Here is a 21,562-nt window from a genome sequence, read left to right on the forward strand (position 1 = left end):
CATTTTCCAAATAGATAATATGCACACTATATTTTGATAATAATTTTCACTCTCTTGCGCACACGGGTAGAATCATATTAAAATCAGGAATACTACAAGCCGTCTAAATACCTTCAGATTCTAATTAATTTATTAATTAATTTCAATACTCACTTCCTCTTTATCTCCTTCTCTACTTCTTTATCATCAAATAGTTTCGTATCTTCTGTTTGGGATAACATGAAGAACTGTAAAATTAAATTAAATTACAACCATGTTTAAGGATGTATCCAAGTCTTTCACTATAATTATGGACTGACTTAAAACAAACAATTATATATCTGCAACTAATTATTTTCCTAGATAAATTACTAAATGGTTAGAATAATTGAATAATGCCATTTATTTTTGGTATAATATATTTTATGATTCATTCGAATCTTAAGAAAATAAAAGTTCCTCTTTAATCTCTGTATTTGTTTAAAACTTTCGAGGAAGCATTACGCGAAAGTACAGAAATCAGTATCATAATAATGTTACTATTTGATACTATATTTCTCTGTGACACAGAAATATTATCAACTTATATGCAATTACGAAAATAAATTACCACGAAATTTATCCTCAAAAAATAAGATACGTTTCCTTATTATAGTCCTCCCATTTGCAATACCAACAAACAACGAAACTAAATATTTTAACCTTTTTGCAAAGATAAAATTCAAAAATTTCAGACGCCATTTAAAGATTTAAAAAAGTTGCAAAAATATTCTTCAAAGCGTTCGAAAGATGATTCTTCGTCTTTATCGTACAAATAACTCAAAACTAACGTGAACCGTGAAACATACATAATCCAAAGACATCGATTGTCTAACATTTATTGCCCAAGTACACGATAGAATACATTTTATTTACACGGGATGGAGGATGGAGAGGAAAAGTGGCAATGTGATCACAAATGCAAAAACTAACACGACATCGTCTTACAGCTTAACATATTTACATGTCCCTGAGGCTTAGTCTACACGTTATCGTACACACGCTATTATTTTACAATATACCACGTATAATCCTATGCGTTGAAAGCAACGATCCATATCGCGTACAGATCACGTTAGCTCTCACACGTTCTATTATATATTACATACAACGAGAAATCGTTGAAAGCTGGGCTAGAAAGAACGATGTGATAATGCACAGCTTTGTCGTTTCTTTCATTATCCTTGATTTATTACTTTTTTCTTTAAGGCCGAAAGATGATCGCCAAACACGCGTTCAAGAAGCAACGTCAACGTTAAGAGTATGTGTACAGGCGGATTATGGGGTCAATTCGCTCTACTTGCACTGATTTACCGTCATTCGAATGTCGACTCGAGGGATGGAAGGAATGCACGATGCTCTGGTCGAGGTATGTTAAAATATTACCCGGATCATCGATGTGTATTGCTTTACCGAGCAAAGATCAAGTTGCTTGAATTTAAAATGTAACAGGGGAAAAGAAAGAATTTTGTAAGATATTTTCCACTGTGGATTGGCTAATTGTAATTAGTAGACTTTCTACATTCATGAAAAATTGAAATCTTTACAATATATATAAAATATCTAAAATAAAGTTATATTATTTATACTTTGAGACAAATTTCTGTTTATGTTATTTTTTTCAATGTTGTTCATAAAAATATGAATTTGTATAAAGCAATTTGTAGTCTAGCAATCACAAGTGCCACTTCTCCGATTCCAAAATCCAAGATAAATCTGGATTTTAACCTTTTTGTATCAATTCCCTCTGAACTGAGAAGATTTCTTTCCTATACAGATATATTGCGAGTAGTTTCTGATAATACGAAAAATATGCACATGAACATTTAAAAACTTCGTATAATTAATTACGATATGTAATTTTAGTGTAAGTAGGAGAAATGAAAATGGGTATACAAATACAATTTTTCTTGAAATATCTCCAGGTTGATAGAAGGGAATGAGTTAATAAAAAGCTCTGACGATTTGATGTAACAATAACATATACATATATTTATGTGTTTTTGTTTCTATTGTTTCTTAAATTAAATTTTCTTAATTTAAATTTTTTCTAGTAAATATTTTCGGAAATAATCTATTGTTAATTAAAAATTTATATTTTTATAGACAAAATTTAATTGACATAATTTTTGTCTGTTTTGAATTTTTCTTTGTAATTCCTAAATCACAATTCATAACATTCTAATTTTACAATATAATAAAATAGCAACTCTGGTTATGATTGAGATTTCTGTCGTCATAAATAATTAGATCAATTAAAGGAAGAATAATCGTGTACCAGCCTTCTTTTAGTTTATATGCTCGAACATATGCATTGGAAACTCCATTTTTGCTCGGGTAAGCAGTACGTGCCTATGGTACATTAATCGATATTGTATCAGTATCGTAATATTTTGGATAATCGTATCGTTAACTATTGGGTACAGTACTTGTGAACGCATTCATGGAACGATGAAGCCGTTGGAAGGGAGTGAGGTCACAGTTTCTCTCATAAACTCATTTGCATTTGTACCCATTACGAAAATGTAAGTGTAGGAATGTAGAGAACAAACAGTGTTTCTGAACTAGCTGGTCGAGTTTTGGAATTGTGTTTGTTGCTTATCTTTGAAGTGGACAAACTTATCGCATGTATGTAACCATAGAAAGCCTTCGCTAATTTTAAAGCACGATAAAACTATGTTTTTATGGTTATTGCATAATACTTATCCTTGCAAAATTATGTTAGAAATTATTCAAAAATTGTACTAAATATCTGAAAAATCTTTAATTCTTCGCGTGAAGGAAACATGAATAATTACAATTTCAATAGATACTGATTGTAAATATTTATAATAGCTGAAAATAATATTGATTATTACTGAATTATTGAAAGTTATACCGCAAGTTTTAAATAAAATGCGAAATATTGAATCTTATTAATATAAGTAGAATAAACTTTCCTAAGTCAGCCATCTACTTCAGAACCACTTTATCATCACCACTCTGTCACATGAATAAAATTTGATGTTTGAACTATGTCTGCTCTGATAACTAACAACTTATACCATGACACATGATATACATTTCTTTTTGAACATTAATAACATCTTTATAAAAATTTCAACAATGTTGTGTTCAATACTTTTATGTTGTTTATGATGGAATCAGAATCAGTCAAACAGTATGCAATACTTGAAATAAGTCTCTAACATAATTTAAAGCAATATAATTAAATAATTATAATATTTATTCTTCGAGTTCTCTGTATGTACATACTAATTGAAAATGAAATTTTATAAAAGAAATCAAACTTTATAAGGAAAAAAGGAATTAAATAAATAAATAATCTTAAATATTTTACATTCTTAAATATTTTGTTTTGCTTAAAAATATGGCATGAACGACACTAATGTGATACTATAATGCGACCAGAATATGGTTTTACGAATTTAGGAATGAATTTTACACTGTTGCGTGTTACAAATAATAGGCTTCGTTTATAATATAATCGAAAAAATTATTGTCGTAAAGCAAAGGCATGTTGCTACGTCACGAAACTGATATTTACATATACATATGTAGGTTAGGTACAAGCGTTACATATTCGCGAGAAACTACTCGCTTCGTGTCGGCGTTTTTTACAATGGAAACTTACAAAACGTTCGAAATATAAATTACATAAATACTTCGATCTTAAAATTAATAAATGCTATAATAAGAGTACGAACAACTTTATAAACAATTTTACATGTAATAGGTATATAAAAATCTATCAAAAGTAAATACAGGCGAAGACTTCATAAAAGCTTTTCTCCTAAAGATTTTGTATCACATAATATTTTTAAGCATCATTATAAATTATATAGAACGTAGGAAAATATAATATGTTGAGTCCAATAGATTTAGATATTTCAGAACAAATAACAGTGTACGTAAATTAGAAATTTTAAAGATATCCTCTCGAAGTTTTTGAACCAAGAATCGAATCTGTACGAAAAAATTGTCTTCAACACTTTCTTTTATTGTAACACAATTAATTGCTAACAACGTTTCATCGATACATGTTTATTCAACCTAAATAAAATGTATACTCAGACTGTTACTAAATTCCGATAGAACATGGAAGAAGAAATAGAGCAAGCTCCGTTGTTTTAAACAAACGCGCAGTTTTCTTGAGTAATTTGTCCGCCGGTATAACTATTATTCTTAATCCTTTAGCTGTGGCTAAACTGAAATCCAATATAATATCGAGAACGACATATTCGCAAGTCAATAAATGATTTCCATGATTTTCATTACTATTTTAATTATTGGCGGCAAAATAATAATGGCAAAATGTTTGGATGTAATATGATTTTTTAAATTATATAGATAGATAAATTATATAGATAGAAAACAGCTTCTATTATTCTGTAGGTTAACATGGTTTATTAACATGATGGATAATTGACTGTTTAAATACTTTTCTGAACACTGCGGAATATACAGGCGCACTACTTCTACGTATATTTTCAGATTCGTTTTAAATTTTACAAATATAATCATGACAGTCGTGTCTCATTGCAGTGAAATTTAAAGATTCAAAATGTTTATAATATCGGCATAAAGGTTTCCTACAGTATAAGCGTTCAAATATTTTTATGAATCAGCGTAGATTATAAAAAAAAAAAAAAAAGAAAATATAAAAGGTCCTACCACCTTGAAAAATACGTGAACATATCTAGTACATCCAAACTTTTCGTCGATATTATACGTCTGTAATAAATCTTATAAGTCGTTTCCTCATAGCGTATACTTGTTTCTTCCGCAGCTAAAGGATTAACGAAAGGATAAAATCTTCTCGAAAAAAGAACGTAAACTGTCCCAAGCGTCCACTACGTTCTGAAAAGTCTTGATGTTAGAATACGCTTTTTCCAACAAGTTCCCATTCAAATCTGTGAGAATTCACTTAGACAAAAAGTCCAAGAAACATTGAACTGGCTGGTCCTCGATGCATCTCGTACGATTACAATCTCAATCTGGTTGGTAGCTAGTATATTGTAAGTGACTAGCGTGACCCTGAAGACTCATCCGGACGCGAATTACTCAGTTTCAGGTGTAATAACGATCACAGAATGGTCTACGTCGACAAACCACCGGCTAAGATGGCAGTGATCGCGGCGATGCCAAGATTCGCAAATAAATGGCAGTGAAAGTGCGACGAGGCAGTGGCCGATTGAAAATCAACCTGTTCATCATCGTTCTCGACGCCTTTCGGCATTGGCTCGTCCTTCATGCCTGTCGTGTTTCTTTCGTGACTGTGATCCATCTTCCAACTCTTCTTCGAATCTCGCCTGGTGTTCGGTCTACGCATCGTCGGCGATCTATCGATCCCTGGAAAAATATGAATTTACCGTGTTAAGAGCACCTTCTTGGCTATGACTCGGAATTTACGGCGTGCTTGCAGCCGTACTCCGATCAAATGGTCGCAACTCTCGAAGAAATATCACTCGGCCCGTTCGAATCGAGTCGAGAGATCTTGTTTCGCGATTGGGAAACGATTTGTACTCCGAACCTATGATGAAGGGTTTTGGCTGCGCTTTTACGTCGGATCGCGAATTCAAATTTGCTATGCTTTATGGTATAGTGGGTACTGATGTTGTAAGGATCTGATTTTAATGTATTATTCGTGCATTCAAGAATATATGGATTCCATTTAGAAAGACGATATTGATCGCCGTATATTTTTTGTGACCACGTCATTCATTCATAATATCGTATAATGGCGCCCTGGATATCATTCAATTTTTGAGCGAAACGTCGTCGTATATAGTAAGCGATTTATAAGTTAATTGCAATAATGCTTTAACATTGTACATCTTGTATATGTGATTTAACTCTATTGTATTTTATTGAAATTCTTTAATGTATTTCAATATGAGATTTCGCACGGTATTGGTAATGCGATTATATCGTATTTCATTATTGTGTCCATTGAGGTTGCGTGATCGAGCAAATGAATTTTAATAATTGTTTCGGATTAATTTGATAGTAAATAATTATTAACTGCTAAAAGAAAACACTGTTGCAAGTCGTTCTTCTTGAAATAACTGCAGATAATCTAAATGTAAAATTTGTCTTCATAAAATCCAAACATGAAAATTGAACAATCTAAATACCTGGTAATTACATGTGTAATATTTATTCATTAATGTTCATTGACAATTGGATTTAATTAGAATTATATTTAATAAAACGATATCAAATACCGAAAATTCAAATTTCACGTTAATTTTCAATGTGAAAGGTAGAAATCAAAAACCCCATTATGGATCTCGTAGCCAATGTTGCAAATGTAGATCTATGGACTGTCATACTCCTATCAGTTTCTCATAAATTCCCCATTATGTACGATACCGTGTTACTTGATCAGTGTTAAGTTAGTGCGCCATTAGTTTAACGCAGCTCTGACGAAGGTTCATGTATGGATTTAGTTCTATACATCTAACTTCATACATAAAGCTTATTGTTCGAAACCTTTAAGGATTAGAACTTGCAGCTTAGCGCTTCAGCAACTACGAGTTTTTGCGTTTTGAAGTTTATATTCTTATGGGAGCAAGTCGATTGTGAACAGTTTTATCACGTACTTAAACCTATTTTAAATTGATCGAATATACAAATGTTACTAAAATAAACAGTCAAGGCAATGAATAGATCAATTGCAAATAGCAATTTTGTACATTCACTTTATTTTTGTTATATTTTTCTAATTATTTATATGTATATTTATATATTTTTCATATTTTAAGATAATTCCAATAATGAAAAAATTAGTTGCTTTACCTATAGATATATAGAAATAGAGCTTCCATGTACAAAATATTTTTTAAAATTATTTCATTTCATAGATTCTGATATCGGAAATAATAAGATATTATACAACTTACTCAGCAGCTTAGTTAGAATAAGATTTGCATGTATTAAATAAAAGGCAAAATGAAATTTAAATAAAATTTAATTCTGAAGAGAAATCAGCATTCGCAAAGACCTGCTTCCATGACAAATATTTGTCTGTGGAACGAAATGCAACGGAATTTCACGATCTTCGAAGTCCAATTTACCGGGTTGATGAATAAAATAAAATTTCTTTACCGAAGGACTAGAACGTAACCTACTTGCTAGAAAGTTCAAGAACAAATTGTTCGTAGGATGAGAAGTTGTAACACATTTAATTGAATATTGATTCTGTTTCTATTGTCTTAACGGAAAACGAGAATCGCTTAATTACTGTATTAACTATATTTATCGTATTAACAATATGTTAAAAATATATTTTGCTCGTCTGAAATATTCATTATAAATACTTTATATTTTAGAAAATAGGCAATGTTACGGCATAGGATTATTATTAATAACGAATTGCAATATGAACTGAAAAAAAGAAAATTAAAATACAGTGACTTATTGAGTAATTAGACAAATTAATTTACTAGATGATGTGCAGAAACAATTTTGAATAACTTGCAAGTAGTCAGAATCGCGGAGAAAATAATATATAATAATAGTCGATTTTACAATTCTTTTATCTGGGCCTGTAATGAAAATTTGAAAGATATATTTTGTACATTTATGTCAGTTATATACATACTGAAAGCTTCATTAAAATCGATTGATGCAGGAAAGAATCTTTAGATTTATTACAGTTATAGGCTCAAACTTGTGAAAAATTGCGATTTCCACCATTTACAATCGCCTGTACCTTACAGCAACTTTAAACGATTTCGATGACATTTCCAGTATGTAGGTATGTAACTGACATAAATCTAAAAAATGTATTTTTTAAATGTTCAGTACAGGCTTAACTAAAAAAATTGTGAACTCGACCTGTACTATTTTCTTGCCGATTCTGGCCAATTTTTTCAAAAATTTTTTAACCATTATCTAGTAAACTAACCCACCTAACTTTTCAAAAAAAACTTCAATCATCCGGTCCAATTTATGAAAGTTACTCTGCTGTAAAAGGTGTTCAAATACTTTCGTGAGTCAGTGTATATCGAGATAAAAATTACTGGTTTTACAATGATATGCAAAAAAAAGTATAAAACATTGTTATTGAAATACACATAGGGACGAATTATTAAAGCCTTTGGTTTCGAATACATCGTTTTATCTACCCGGTGGTAAAACTACATTGTTCCGATGCGACATAGACCACTAGGAAATACTTCGGACGCATTTCATATCATACAGGTCGGCAAAGGAAGAATGTTTCACATCAATGTAGCATCGTAATCCTATTACACCACCACAGTATATCGATAAGCGCTTTTGATTGTGCCAGTCTACGGTAATCTTCCATCATATCTACTGATTTGATAAGCTCGTTTGAAATCCGTTTCATCGGTGTGATTGTTACGTATACCAAAGTAATAGCATTAAACAGTATCTTTAGTACTCACGTTGTGCCAACGCACGAAACAGGATACTGAGAGCTAATCTCAAATCAATATTCTTTCCCACGCCTTCTACAATTTTATTTTGCTTTCTGCATCTATGAGATGTTTAGTTTAATCACGTAGCATAAATGTTTATCTTAAATGGAAACACTTAAAACAATTTTTAGAAACTTATTAATAAAATATAAAATTTAATTGAATAGTTAGATCAATGCGTTAGTATCATTATTACACGTTAAAGAATAATTTGACATTATAATTGTATACATTATAATGACATTATACACAACTCAACACAGAATTATCAACAAATTATCAACGTAAAACCGACAACAGAAACTCATTCTACTTTTCCATTTATTTATATTTATTGTCCCATTATCCTATTATAATTAAGCAAGCACTTCTTGAATAAATAATAAAACACGTATGTATACGACTCAACTGAACATTACCGTTGATCACTGTATGCTCAAACAATTCAATAAAAAGGTACATGACTCAACTTAGGATACTAATAAACGTTATACCTAAACGCAAACGACCCCCAAATCGAAACCGAAGTGCTCACCTATAACGCCAAGATCTAGCACAGTATACATAGTACATATAGCAACAACTTAACACCATAAACCGAAAGCACGATCTAAGCGAGGTTAAATCACTGGTGTCCGAGAATCCATTCACTTAATCAATAAACCAATCTACAGCTCGATGTCCATCGAGCGGGACAGCGCATCGTGCGTGTAACGGATAGTCGCAGCGCGATGGCAACGCGCGTTATCGCCGATCTGTCCATTAATAAAGATGAACGTGCGGAATCTCATCAGCGCCACGAAGTCTGGCCCGGAGGATTTAATGCTCGTCAAATTGTGCGCCCTGGAAAGCCGCTTTACGTGAAATCGTGCGCGCGTGACCACGTGCTACCAGTGAAAGCGCCAGTAGCTTTTCACAGATATCGTGCAATAACCCGGGAAAAATAATCGACGAACTGTGCACAAGAACCGCGTATTGGAACGTCGCGTGCCGTAAAAGCCGGAGTGCACTTGTCAGTTGCACGCCTCGTCGAAAACGTCCACCGTAGCCCCAGCGACGATATTAATTTTCTCCGTGCGCGAATCCTCCACAAGCGTGGCCCCGCGTTATTCGAAAATACACTTCTTCCAATTATTCCTTTAAACGGAGCTGGAAAGCGACAGCCCGGCTCCACTGTCATCTCTGTGGTTAAAGCTGCCGAAAAAGTCGATGCGTTCGACTGTTAAATAACCGACCGCGGGTCAGACGACGAAATTTCTTTCATCGGACGGTTGCAGCGTGAGGTAGGTTTGACAGTTTTGAGTATGTGGTGTGGTTACAGACTCGGATGCGAGAATGGTTGTATTGGAAATCAGTGGGATAGTGGCTTAATGATTGGCGGTGCATTGAATTTTCTTTTTTTTTTTTCTATATATAGAGTGCTTCGTTTGGTTTAGATTAATATTGGCGGAATATTTTCATACTTCAGCAATATCGATGTGGATTATCTTCAAATGTATGGCTTTAATCGCTTTACCGATGTCATACAAATAAGAAGGAGAATTAACTTTTATCGTTGAATCGTTTTATACTGATATATTAAATAAAAATGTACTACAAATGATACAAACACTAATTATACTAGGCACGTGATTTTTAATAATTACCAATTTTAAAAAATAAGAAACAGGGAGAGATAAGACTTTACATTTCATGAAAGAATTATTGAAACGGTTGTCCTGCTTATAGTGTAAGTATCTGTGTCTGACTATTGTGATGTATGAATTTACTGTCTCTAGTACGTTACGTTTTTCTAAGACTCTAAATGTGTTTGTCTTTAATTTGACTAATATTTTACATTATTACGGAGATCTTTAATATTTCTGCTATGGTTCACAACTTTAACATGACCTATACATAGAAATCAGAAAGTATAAAATCAGGAGATATTTCACTCGACCAACCCGTATCTTAGCTACGTATGTATGTATAAGTTCATACGAGAACTTTGTTCTTGAAAACGAAGCCTCGGATAGAAGCATTTTATTCTAAACTTTTGACTTATGTTTGCGTATAGAATCGCCTTCTTTGCGTTTGTATAATACTTTCAGCCACGGCCTATATATTTGTAACTATATACTTTCTGTTTCTTTGCTTTACGATATTTTTCACTCATTTCTTAATTCAAAAACTCTCGAGTCTATTTTATAATACATTTATTATAATATGTGCCATACTATAACCAGAAGTAGAAAAGGAATTGCCTTCTAATTAAGTGATTCTATTACTGTTAATGTCTTCGAGATCCTACTTCGCGTTCATACAAGGGAAAATCAATGAATGCTTATTATATTCTCGAATCGATACAAGAGTGACACTGCTAGGAAAAGTAAATTTTTGTGAAAGTCGGTTTGAAGAAAATTATTAGTTACTCGACTATTTAATAATGTGGATATTCTTTTCTCTGTTACAATTTACAAGATATTAATCTTTAAGTTTCGAAATTTCTAAAAAAGAATTTAAGCGTTATTGTGTGATACCATTCTTGTTAAATACTATAATTTTTATAAATGCCATATAACACTTCCATTATAGTAAATATTTCATTTTTACAGTTAATTGTTTCAATATCTCTAAATTTACAATTTTCAAGATATTTTACTTTTCTATCGAATCGAAAACACGATTATCAGTCCAGATAAATAGAGCTTTACTCCATAGTATAGCTGGATTGTTGCGCTCCGCCACGTCCTAGGAATTTCGTCGATAGTGCGATAAGCCCTTTGCTCTGGAGTTCTGCAACACCTTGGGGTTCTTGGGTCGGTTTACCACCTATTTTATCATAATCGATAGAATACAACAGATATTGGGAAGTTTCGAGCAGCTGTCCATCTTATCTGAAGGTATTTGTAACGAGACAATATCCCTAAAGAGTAAAACAGCTGAGACTCAAAATCCTGCATGTCGTGCATGTCTGAGATTCTTTCACTAGGAAGAAATTATCTGATTGTTTGTAGATTGTACTTGCGAAATGGATAGAACAGCAATCTCATATTATAATGTACACTGCAATATGAACGTCGAAATTATCGATATTACGTATTACATATCTCATATTACTTTATTTAAAAACGTTGAGATTGAAGCTAAATCTTTTCTTTTTTAAAGGAGTCTTTTATTCGTTTTACTCTACACATCAGTTTCTTAACAACTTTGTGAGAACGGCTTTTCTGTAATTAATCAAAAAGTTATTTTTGCTGCGGCTTACTACGAGGATTACATTTTAAATCTTTAAAGATGAATATCTCTATTTTGGCATTGCTAGACTTTCTAACAATTAAATTGTGTATAGTTAATATATTAATTAAATAACGCATCGTCAAAATTTCTGAGAAATTGCAAGAAAGTCGGTCTACGCTACACATGTCTTAATCGATAGAATAAACAATGCCTACCTAAAACTTTGAATGTAGAAATTTACATTCATCTTTTACGCTATAATCTCAAATATCTGATTATTCCTCCTATCACCATCATTCAAAATTCAGTTACTCGTATTTGCAACAAATTCTGTCAATATTTCTTAACTCTTTCAACTCTACGAATATCTAAACACATTCGATAAAATCTGAAATCATTTTCATCGATTAAAAGTATGCAATTTAGTAAATTTACGATACCAAAATTTAGAATCATTAATGTTTCATAGAAGTTAAGAACTCTGTCGTTCTAAGAAGGCTCTTAGAATTCTTCTTTAGAATATTCTTTAATGAAAAATTTATCGAATTAAACGCAATTACAATCTATATGTACCTGTAGCATTGATTTCGAATTAATAGCAAACTTAATAGGAGATTCAGTATACCTCTAGAAAAAGTTTTCAGGTCATTAGTACAAATCAGTTAAATTGTAAAATTATATTAGCTTTTCCAATATGTTTTGTATGTAAATGGTATGTAGATTATATGTAAATTATATGTAAATTATCATGTATCGTTGAGTTTGCAGTACTGTATTGAAATGTACGGTTGAATATCATGGCAACATATTTATTTCTATTTTTATTCACGAACAGAACTATCCTACAACTCCATCTTGCACCGAAACCGGAGGTAGTCGACAAATAAAATTTTCTTCAGAAATGTTTGCGTAGTAGATTGTCAATTAGATTTTGCATTTTGTCGAGAAGATTCTCCGTTTTGGTGCACGAATCTTGAAGGAACTTATGATTCTTAGACAAGTAATTTATGACGTACTTCGCAGAGTCTGAGGAAATTATTTTCACCACTTCGTAGGATTGCCAAGGAAACACAAGCATAAATCTTGCTTTCATGTACTTCGCTCTCTTTTGTGACATACAAGGATAAAAAGGAAGCGATAGCAGAGAAGTAGCGAAATCTAACGAATGAAAATTATACGAAGAAAATATTTCTACATCACGTAATGGCGTTCCGAACGCTGAATCGATTTGTAATTAGCTCGTTGTACGTTTCATAGTGATTCGAATTCCAAGTTAAATCTTAATGTGCATACGTGGCGTCTGCTGCAATCGGAGATTCGTCTAAGTAAATATTAAATCGTACGGTGTTCGATAATCAAACTTGCTCTTTGTTTATATAGGTTTGCGTTGTTGAATTTAATTTCAACGCTGTAATTGCATTTGTTTCGACGGCAATTGTGCAGTCACGTTTGTTCGTAATTATAAACCATATTGTGCATCCGAATTTGCTTGAATGCACATAAGAGCCATATAACATACACTGTAATATTATTCTTTATTGCGTCGCCAATGCAATAAACGTGAATCCTTGCGTGAGAAAATGGAAAGGTCCAAAATGTAATATTTATCGTCATATTTTACAACGTGTAATGTAAAATTATATATAACGTAAACGAGCAAAAAATTAACGATATTTTATTGAAACAACGAAAAATGGTGTTTAATATAAAAATGTTTCTGTTTCAGATGATATTAAATATAATTAAAAAATTGTGTAATTTCCGCAATGAGTCCACGAAAACCTCAAACTCTGTCAAGGTAATTTTTTGAAATTCTTTATGATCGTAAACTTTGAATTTTTAAATTTTCAATTTTCAAAATTCAATTAGCTAAAGAAACATGTATCTTTCTGGAAATAATTTTTTGAACTATATAAATTGCAATTTCTTTCCTTACGGGTTATTGGTATTTTAAAAATATGAGTTAATAATTGAAGATTAATTGATAACTTGAAGAGTCAATTAATTTGTAGGTTTATTTTCGTTACAAGTTTGTTATTTCGAAATTAATTCGATATTGACATTTGCTAACATTGTTATCGTACATGCACGTGGTGGACGTAAAACAAGCCTACGAGGTTATATTATAGTGTAGTCTAATGATAACGTTGGAACTTCAATGCAATTCGATTCTAAAATTGTTTGACTGTAGTACTTCTATACCGTAGTTCCAATTAACAAAGTAGAACTAGTGGTTTGACTAAGGAGTCAGGTATTCAAAAGACTAACAGAAAATCGAAACATGACTTTTTCTTATTTTAGATCGATTTTTGTTTGTACAATTTTTAATTACTACCGGTTAGAAATACAAAGCAACATAGTTATTTAATAAAATCAAAATCGTGTAATATTAGCTGTTAAGAATTTACATTAAATGCCATGAATTTTGATAATAACATTAATAAACTTTTCGTTCAAAATTAGCTTGATAAAATCACGATAAATTTTTATAAAAATTGCAGATGTCTTGAAGCTAAACAAACCAGCTACAATTAATTTCTGTTTTTACCCGAGTACATGATTAGTATCGAATCCTTCAAAAAATAAATTACATGCTTCCATAAGTTTATTTGTCATCGCGAGGAAATAACATGAAAAATCATGGATTTGAAAGTAGATTTTCTAAAATAATGTTTATAACACCATCGCTTCCCTTTTACATTTTAATTTATAGAATAATGTGACTTTTGAGTGATTTGTCTATATATTCCCTATATATATATATTCGTGATATTTTATGTATTTCAGTTCAATGGATTATCGATAAAATAATTTTGGAAAATTCGACAATTATAGTAATATTTCATCAGAGGCTGCCACTAAAATCCGTAATATGCTAAGGCATTCTGCCATAACTAAATATATCTCGTTGAAACACGAATTAAACTCAAACTTAACTTATAATTCATGGTTTAATCTAGGCTCACCCTGCCAATATCTTATCTGACAAGTCAGATTAAACCCAGATCTGTACAATCTATCTAATTCTAATCTAACATTCCCAACATATCTGACACACGCAGAATGCTTTATGCCCATATATGTATACGTCTACCTACCTAATCCAATAATTACGCTATTAATCATCCCTACCGAATCTATTTCTATTTCCTTCCAAAAAGATCCTTATAATCTTAAACAATATCATTTGAATATTCTTCGAGGACACATAACAAATGTTTCATATCAAGTAGTTTCATATCAAATCAAACCTGATACTCTATTGTATTCCTTCTTCTTCGATATACAACAGATAACATATATTTTCTACTTTGTAATTTAACCTAGCAGTACTACGTCATCTGGATCATTTTCAACGCAATCCTGTTCTTTCATATTTATACAATTCTTTAAATTCAAGGAAAATATGAAAGAAACATTGTTGATATATGTGATATCATGGTTGAATTTTCTGCTAAAATATTCCTCCAAGTATTAAAAACTTTCTTTTCATGGAAGCAAAAGCAAGATTGCAATATAAAAATTTGGAGATTGCATGAGAAGAAATATACTCGCCCACATACGTAAATATATTTTGGAAACTAATAAACGTAAAAGATCTGCGCGAGTCATAATCCATTCAACTTTCATCAAGGGTTAATTGCTGTCAGAGCAAAACCAATCACAGCTCGAATCCATCTTGAAAACACATTCATCCCTTTAATTTCCTCTTACTTCTACCATTTTTCCATCACCCTTCTTACCATTGTCTGGTAATTCGTTCTTCTCTCGCTCGAACGAGGTTTCCATCGAAATTAATCGACTGTAATGAAGCATATAACCTAGCCTGATCCGTTCTCCCCTGCTAATTATTGCCTTAACGTTATTAAGCACGAACGACACGGGGTTTAAGAAAAGAATCGAAGGAAGGGAAGGAACTCGAGGTGCGTTTCAATAGAGCGCGAATTATTGAATTCACATGGTAGGGCCAATTACTCGAGGAAATCCTGGCGATGGTTGCACGTTGTGTCGCCCATTTTATTTACAATTATCGATAATTAAGAACGTGCCAGAACCGAGTCGTTGCTCTTTCTCTCTCTCCTTCTCTTTCGATTCATCGTCATGGAATGGTGGTTTTCGCTAACTCCGTCCCCATTTCTCTTTCTCTGTTTCATTCCGCGTGCTCGTTCTCCTCTCTTTCCCTTGGCTTTCTCGCCGGCCGATACTCTAATCGGGCGACCGATTAATTATCAGCCAGAACCGAGAACGAATCGTGAATAGATGCCTAGCCGTTTAATCGTATGCATACCATTCGGAAATCACGTTCCACAGTTGAAATTTTGTTCAAGGAACTGGAAATGCACGTACGATGTTCTTTTTTTTTCAATGAAATTCCGTAAAGGGTGGCATAAATTAGGTGGAAAATGAAGGGTTGTGCTACGCAATCTTTGGAGAAATAAATCTCTCCATGGAGTTTCCTGCACTGGATAGAAACATTGCAAGCGTCATGCAGTTTTGTGTAATGTTTGGTTTATTCACTCGTTTGCGAGAAGAATAAAGTGCTGCGTAGACTTGTGTTTACTATTTTTTGGCTATAATTATAACATAAATTATTAACATATTTACTAAGAAAGACCAGTTAATTCGATCATTAAGGTTATCCAAGTTTTTGGGAATACTAATTTTTTTGTATTTTATATTTTTGGATAATTACTTATAATTATATTACCTTCTTTTTGTATTTGTATTTGCGTTCCATCTTTGCTAAAAAAAAATTGTATCATATTTAGTTTTGACGGAACAAAAATCGACGTATTTAGAATTAATTAGTTAATTTCAATTTTGGTAGAAATTTCTGATGAAGTTATTATGTCTGATTAGTATTCTACACTTTTCAATAGCAAATAGTATAACAGCTATAGAAAATGTCTTAACTGTTTCAAAAGTACTGAACATATTTCTCACTTATTTCTTTTTACATAAGTCTTTATATGAGTCTCGATAATCTTTCCATATAAACAAAAAATATTATAATGGAACGTGATTTCCCTTGAAATCAATAAGTGGAATCATTCGAGTGGTTTAGGCCGCGTGAACATGCCCAGTACAGGCACGTGACGTTTATGTAGGAAATTTTGACATGATATGATGCGACATGACGTGCTATACGACCCGTCATAATTTAAAGCTGTCTGAAATTCTCTGGTGCCGGTTTAGTCTTTCCTTTTTTCTTCCTGAATTACGGTACTAACATCATTAGCTAACGAGAAAGTACCTGCAAGACGATGTTTCTCTTTGGCCTCTAACTTCTCGAGTTCTTTGAGCCGAATGCAAACGTTTGCAGTAGTTTAAAAAAGGTGTATGATGCAATCTTCTTGTAAAGGATCGTAAAGGTTTGTAAAAGAGGTTAATTCTTATTACGAATGGGGATAACTACAGAGAAATAATTCGAGTAAAATAAACGAGCCTGGAGCTGGTACGTATATGTTAACACGTGACATATAAAATTTTTCTGTCCTTGTCTGTTTAACTTAACGCGAAAGATCATAAGATTTGCAAGGTTTCTTCTTTAATTGTTTATTCTATTACTTTATTTACAAACTCGATACAAGTTTCGTATCAAATCAATTTGTATTGGAGCAGTTTATTTTCATTCAAAAACAAAACAAAGATTTGCGGAATAGGTTTCTGTCAATTTATAGAAATTGGTGAGATTTATTTGACCAAGTAGCGAGTTCTATCGCAAATATACATTTTCTTGTTTCTATTTTTCGATAGATAACATTTACGATTTCGTTATTGCGTTCAGTTTCAATATTAAAAATTTCTTCGTGGATAATTAAACCTCGCTTAGTTCAAATAACGTTCGTTTGTTTTTGGTCATAATCAAAACGGAAACTCCCTTGTGACGTCTAGTTTCAAGTATAACATTCGTATAGTATGACACGGACATAATCTCATGAACCAACCTCAGCGTTTAATTTACTGCACACGACATATCTCGTGAGCTCTGGGTCACTGTGTTGAAATTGCGATTAAGAATCTAAGAAAGTAAAACAATGCACAAAAGCGAATGTGTCTTTTCTTGAATTTATGAACCAATGAATTGAATTAAATAAGAAGCGAAGTATAGCTATACTTCTAATTGTTTTTCAACGCAACTATCTGTTTTCATAACAGCGTGTGCCTGATATAAAATTCATACTGTCATAAATTTAATGCCATAAATCGGAATGAGATTTGAAATTAAAACAAAGACTAAACTTGACTACGTATATTATATTTCTTGGTCCTGATAATTCCACCATATTGTGTAAGTGTAATTTGATGTTGTAAAAGAGAGGTTTAACACCGAGATCAACACTGTTTTTTGGCAATTAACAAAATAAAAGAAAATATCGGAGCTCCTGAAATGAGGAAGTTGTTAGCAATGATGTATAAGCTGTTGGATAAGAGTTCCTTGAAAGCGACCATTACGATGTAGATTAATACTTCATACGTAAAGTGTTGTAGCAGTAATCTGGATATTTCTTTTATCGCCTCTCATATGTCATAACTGGACTGCGCAATTTTATGCATTTATGCGAAAATTAAAGATACAAAAATGCAAAACATGCATCTAAGATATGTGATATATGAAATATCCAAAGCAAAGTAATGGTTATAATTCTTAATAAGTAAATGTAGAATCTCTATTTAAATCCTATCTCTTTGATTGCTTCCATAAGACTAGTGAGACTAATTTGCCTAAAAATCCACAGCCAAATCATAGCTATGTCTATGTCATAGCTATGACAGTAAGTGTGGAAAAAGATTAACATTTTAAATTATTAATACTTACGATTTATCATTTTGAGAGGTTCAATGGCGAGAATAAACTGATTAGGATTCTCTGTTTCTTTGAACTTGAGGTGTTTCTAATTAGTACAGTATCATCAAATTTGCTCGAGTGAGATTACACACGGTTTAGACGCTTTCTCGAAGTAAATAAGGTTTACACAACTCGCCTGACTGTGGACGCGTATGCTTGTATAATTAATCCGAATTTCACCGGCTAAATTACTTTCCGAACCGAGTGTAAGGAAGCATCGTGATAATTAACAAGTTACAAAACTAAAGCGAAGCTGGAAGAAAGTTCAGCCATTATTTGTAACACGTTACGTATTTAGCGTAATAAATTTTTCGCGTTTCAACCAACACGTAACGAAGAAGTTTCTTCGCGTAGTGAAACGAAAATCGTTAATAACATAGTGAAAGAAAAAGGAAGAGAGAAGAGCTAAATGGTGAGCAACACGGAACTCTTGTTTTATATTTCTTCTGATCGCTAGCTACCAGTTAATGGCATTCATACTTATACTTCGTTTTAGCTTAATAAACCACCGCTATATCTGGTTTCATGAGTAATTGCATTTACTGGTTACTTTTGAAAGAAGAATCACTTGTCATTAGATCTAGTTTTTATGTCGAAAGGCAAATTTATAAAAATTTCTTCTAAACTTCCCATATCTGTCAAAATAATTGCCATCCTTCTATTAAAATCTTTGCTTGAATAATAAAGTTAGGATGAACAAAGTTTTATAAGGTAAAACCAGCAAATAATTTATTAATTGATTCTCCACCTCAATTAATCCGTAAAACTAATGCCCTAACTTTTCGGTAGAACCACTTAAGCTTAACCAAAGCACAAGTTATACGATCGTTACATTTAATCGTAGTAATAAAATTCGAACCCTTCCTTGGGATTCCGATAAAATTAGCGTGCGCGATAGCCCCGATTTATGAAAATTTTTAAACAGCACTGGACACAGTAATTACATATTACGCGCGCTAATTGAATATCGCGAATTCTAGCGACGACTCCCGGTGGTTCAATTATATTGTACTTCTGTTATTTTGCGGCAGCATTGAACCAGGTGGCTGATACGCATACGTTATTTAAACAATTTTAAGCCGACTGGCGCATCAATGTCGATTGTACACCACTTTGTAACAAATGTATCCCTTTTAATCCTTTAAAGACAGATTTTTCTTTTAGCAACATATATATAAACGTAACAATATAATAATATAGACTATAATATATATAATATATATCCTACTTATAATAGGATTAATTCTAATAAGTTCAGTAATACCAAGGAAATTATAGCAATTGATGGTGTGCAAAAATTAGTAGACAAATAGATTTTTTACTTTATATTCCAAAAGCGATATCTAAGAGAATTTTAACCAGTATATGAGATGTGAGAGCATACAAAGTAAAAGAACACGGTGCAAATAAACAGATACTATCATACAGTTATATAATATTATTTCAAATCCTCTCAAATACCACTCTCGAAATATAAAGTAAGGGATCTATCTAGTCGGAAATTTTTGCACTCTTCTTGTTACAGTCCATCTTTGACCTGAAACAGTGATCGAAGTGGAACTACGTTTATTAAGATGAATTAATTGACTGCGATAGAGTGGCCCGCAAAGTCCTTGCTACTCGAAGTTCATCGACAAAATTCAAGTGGGATTAGTCTCTCTTTCTCCCTCTGTCCTTTTCCCTTGATTTTCCTCATCGACTCTCGCACCCCCGATTCGATATTATCGAGTAGCTACAGAGCCATGTAATTAACGGAAGTTACGATAACAAAAGGATTTCGAGAACTGATAAGCAGAAAAGTTGCACAGTTATGAAATTACCACGCAATTACGACCGTTGAACAAATTCGTTTGACTTGACGACGTATGAAACCTCTTGTTCTATGAAGCTTTTTTTGATTAAAAATAATAACACGATAATCGTAAAATCGAAAACATTATATGTTCAGAAGTTATATTAATTGATCCTAACTTTTCCGTTCCGACATTTAATTACAAGTTTTATATCATCTATCGCTAGATTATTTATTGTATCGCTAGGATTCTATGTTGCGTGTCTTTTAAGTAATTTACTTTGGCCTTTGAGTTTTAAATCTGCATCCGTACAATAAGTGGTTGGGTATTATATTTCTATTGTAAATTATTTTACAATAGTATAATCAATTTTAACTCTGGATAGAATTGATTCTTCTACGGTAACATGTATTTATAAAATCGCGATAAGGAATTCGTTTAATGCATTCGTTTAAAAGATTTTTGTTTTCTATTGGTTTTAAGCTTCAATGAATAACGTGGATTACGTTATACATGTTGTAGAAATTACCAGAGAACTCTGGGCGGAAGAAGGATTTTATGAAACGCACAATTTTCCCCGTATTTTATTATTCGCTTTTAGAAGTTTGTGTAATATTTATGATTGAAGCTACCATGTGATTCCATTTTATTATAAAAGAGACGAATTTTTTAGCGACTGTAGCGTTCTCTAGTTTGCTGCTTGGTTAGCATGTTATTAATTATTGCAAGCTTGTAATGTTTTTAATGGATATCAGCATACGATTTTATTTAGTTCTACATTAAACAGAATGTTCGATAAGCTTTTCATAAAATATGTGATTTTTTAACGATACCTGGTACCTATCATTTCGAGCTCACAGTACATTTCCGCACAGTAATTGATAGAAGAGATATCAAGTATTCATAACAAATAATATGCTTTTCTCTGATACAGTGTATTCTGAACTATAAATAATAAAATTCAATTTACTCACTGTAAAGTTTGATTTTTCCATCCATTTCTCCCAATGAATTTTTTGCCACGCATCTGTATGACCCGAAGTCTTGGGGCTGTATGGATTTTATAGTGAGCCTCATGGTTATTTCGTATCCTTTTGGAATTGTTTCAACCTTGTAATTGTCTGGAAGCAAAAACGTAGAGAATCTTTGCATGGAATCGTTTTAATAATTTCTTAAAAATAAATTAAAACATCAAATCAGATAAGAAACGAAAACTAAAGCGGAAATTAACA

At 32.2% G+C, this 21,562-nt stretch overlaps 1 protein-coding gene across 4 annotated transcripts in view; it reads right to left on the reverse strand.

Moving 5' to 3' along the window:
* Positions 1–1,380: 1,380 nt before the first annotated feature.
* Positions 1,381–21,562, reverse strand: part of LOC122570667 (lachesin-like) — a 161,990-nt gene continuing 141,808 nt past the window's right edge. For all 4 annotated transcript variants that reach the window (XM_043733275.1, XM_043733274.1, XM_043733277.1 and 1 more), the window contains exons 7-8: positions 21,305–21,451; positions 1,381–5,370 (exon numbers count right to left, since the gene is read on the reverse strand). In XM_043733275.1, the coding sequence (XP_043589210.1) occupies positions 5,117–5,370; positions 21,305–21,451 (401 nt within the window). In that variant the 3' untranslated portion in view covers positions 1,381–5,116. The remainder of the gene's footprint in view (positions 5,371–21,304; positions 21,452–21,562) is intronic.

The sequence above is a fragment of the Bombus pyrosoma genome, linkage group LG9, assembly GCF_014825855.1.
Source record: "Bombus pyrosoma isolate SC7728 linkage group LG9, ASM1482585v1, whole genome shotgun sequence".
Classification (NCBI taxonomy): Eukaryota; Metazoa; Arthropoda; class Insecta; order Hymenoptera; family Apidae; genus Bombus; species Bombus pyrosoma.